The sequence below is a fragment of the Malurus melanocephalus genome, unplaced genomic scaffold, assembly GCF_030028575.1.
Source record: "Malurus melanocephalus ecotype Western Australia unplaced genomic scaffold, MMel_1.1 scaffold_4708, whole genome shotgun sequence".
NCBI classification, from domain to species: Eukaryota; Metazoa; Chordata; class Aves; order Passeriformes; family Maluridae; genus Malurus; species Malurus melanocephalus.
Window position 1 is genome coordinate 1 of NW_026627940.1, and position 2524 is coordinate 2524.

Genomic DNA, 2524 nt, shown 5'->3' on the forward strand with positions numbered 1-2524 from the left:
TGTCCCCAGGCTGTCCCCATGTCCCCATACCGAGTAGATGGCTTTCATGACCCGGGTGGCAGTGGACACGCTGTCCCTGTCCCCATGTCCCCATGTCCCCATACCGAGTAGATGGCTTTCATGACCCGGGTGGCAGTGGACACGCTGGCCCTGTCCCCAGGCTGTCCCCATGTCCCCAGGCTGTCCCCGTGTCCCCATACCGAGTAGATGGCTTTCATGACCCGGGTGGCCGTGGACACGCTGGCCGTGTCATCGTCGCGCTCCCCGTGCAGCGTCAGCGGTTCCCGGTTCACCGTCTCCACTTTGATGTCCAGCTTGCGCAGCGTCACGTCCTTGCGGCCTGGGGACAGACGGGGGGACAGGGGTGACCATGGGGTGACCATGACCATGGAAGATCGTGGGGTGACCAAGCGGTGACCACGGGGTGGCCACAGGGTGACCGTGGGGTGAGTGACCAAGGGGTGACCATGGGGTGATTGATCATTGGGTGACCATGGGGTGGCCATGGGGTGGCCGGGGTGACCATGGAGTGATTGTGGAGTGACCACGGGGTGATTCAACATGGAGTGACCACGGGGTGGACATGGGGTGACCATGAGGTGGCCATGACCATGGGTTGATCAAGGGGTGACCATGGGGTGGCCATGGGGTGGCCATGACCAAGGGGTGACCATAGGGTGACCATGGAGTGACCACGGGGTGGACATGGGGTGACCATGGAGTGACCATGACGATGGGGTGACCACAGGGTGGACATGGGGTGACCACAGCATGATTGATCATTGGGTGACCATGGAGTGACCATGACCAAGGGGTGATCATGGAGTGACCATGGGGTGGCCATAGGGTGACCAAGGGGTGGCCATGACCATGGGGTGACCACAGGGTGGACATGGGGTGACCACAGCATGATTGATCATTGGGTGACCATGGGGTGACCATGACCAAGGGGTGACCACAGGGTGGCCATGGAGTGATTGATCATTGGGTGACCATGACCACAGGGTGACCATGAGGTGGTCACAGGGTGGCCATGGAGTGACCATTGGTGGCCACAGGGCTCCTGTCCCCTCCCCTGTCCCCTCCCTGTCCCCGTGTCCCCGGTCACTCACTTCCCTTGCGCCGCCGGTACAGGAAGCAGGCCAGGGCCACCAGGCCCCCGACGAGCAGGACGCTGGCCCCGATGGTGGCCCCGGCGATGATGCCCACGGGCAGCACCTCTGCGGGGACACGGCGCCATTGGGGACCAGGGTGTCACCTCCCTGTCCCCTCTGTCCCCCTGGTCACTTCTCTGTTCCCTCTGTCCCCCTGGTCACCTCCCCATCCCCTGTTCCCTGCCCCATTCTCCACCTCTCCTTCCCCGTCCCCAATATCCCCAGCTGTTCCCAATGTCCCCAATGTCCCCATTGTCCCCATTGTCCCCAAGGTGTCACCTCTCTCCTCCAGCTGTATGATCGCCGTCCCGGGTCCGAAGCTGTTCCAGGCGATGTTTCCCATTCCCAGCTGTCACTGTCCCCATTCCCACTGTCCCCATTCCCCATTCCCGGTGTGCCCGCAGTGTCCCCACAGTGTCCCCAATGTCCCCAAGGTGTCACCTCTCTCCTCGAGCTGTATGATCACCGTCCCCGGTCCGAAGCTGTTCCAGGCTGTGTTCCCCATTCCCATTCCCGGTATCCCCATTCCCCATTCTCTATCCCCAGTGTCCCCAATGTCCCCAGTGTCCCCAATGTCCCCACTGTCACCTCTCTCCTCGAGCTGTATGATGGCCGTCCCGGGCCCGAAGCTGTTCCAGGCCATGTTTTCCCATTCCCATTCCCCATATCCCCTATGTCCCTGAGGTCCCCAATACCCCCAGTATCTCTGATGTCCCCAATGTCCCCGCTGTCCCCAATGTCCCCAGAGCTGTCACCTCTCTCCTCGAGCTGTATAATCGCCGTCCCGGGTCCGAAGCTGTTCCAGGCTGTGTTTTCCCATTCCCATTCCCAATGTCCCCAGTATCTCTGATATCCCCGCTGTCCCCATTGTCCCCAATGTCCCCAATGTCCCCAATGTCCCCATTGCCCCAATGTCCCCACTGTCACCTCTCTCCTCCAGCTGTATAATCGCCGTCCCGGGCCCGAAGCTGTTCCAGGCCGTGTTTTCCCATACCCCATTCCCGCTGTCCCCATTGTCCCCAATGTCCCCATTCTCTGTCTCCATTCCCATTGTCCCCGCTGTCCCCAAGCTGTCCCCAATGTCACCTCTCTCCTCGAGCTGTATAATTGCCGTCCCGGGCCCGAAGCTGTTCCAGGCGGTGCAGTTGTAGCGCGTCTGGAAATCGGCCTCCATGACGTTGTTGATGGTCAGCGTGGACAGGACCCCGCTGGCCGTGGTGCTCCTCTCCACCGTGTAGCGCTCCAGCGTCCCCGCTTCCAGAATGTTCTCCTTCCACGCCCACGCCTGGAAAATGGTGCCATTTCCAGGGGTTTGGGGAATTCACAGGAATTTTGTGGAATTTGTAGAATTGGTTGGGATTCATAGAATT

General features: G+C 60.8%; 1 protein-coding gene across 1 annotated transcript; it reads right to left on the reverse strand.

Annotated features, from left to right (window-relative positions):
- Positions 1 to 6: 6 nt before the first annotated feature.
- On the reverse strand, positions 7 to 1823 carry LOC130588383 (kin of IRRE-like protein 1). The gene is made up of 3 exons (XM_057389310.1): positions 1743 to 1823; positions 1113 to 1220; positions 7 to 340 (listed from the first exon to the last, which is right to left on the reverse strand). The coding sequence occupies exons 1-3, from the start codon at positions 1795 to 1797 to the stop codon at positions 45 to 47; spliced, it is 459 nt and encodes a 152-aa protein (XP_057245293.1). The 5' UTR covers positions 1798 to 1823; the 3' UTR covers positions 7 to 44.
- Between the last annotated feature and the right edge of the window lie 701 nt (positions 1824 to 2524).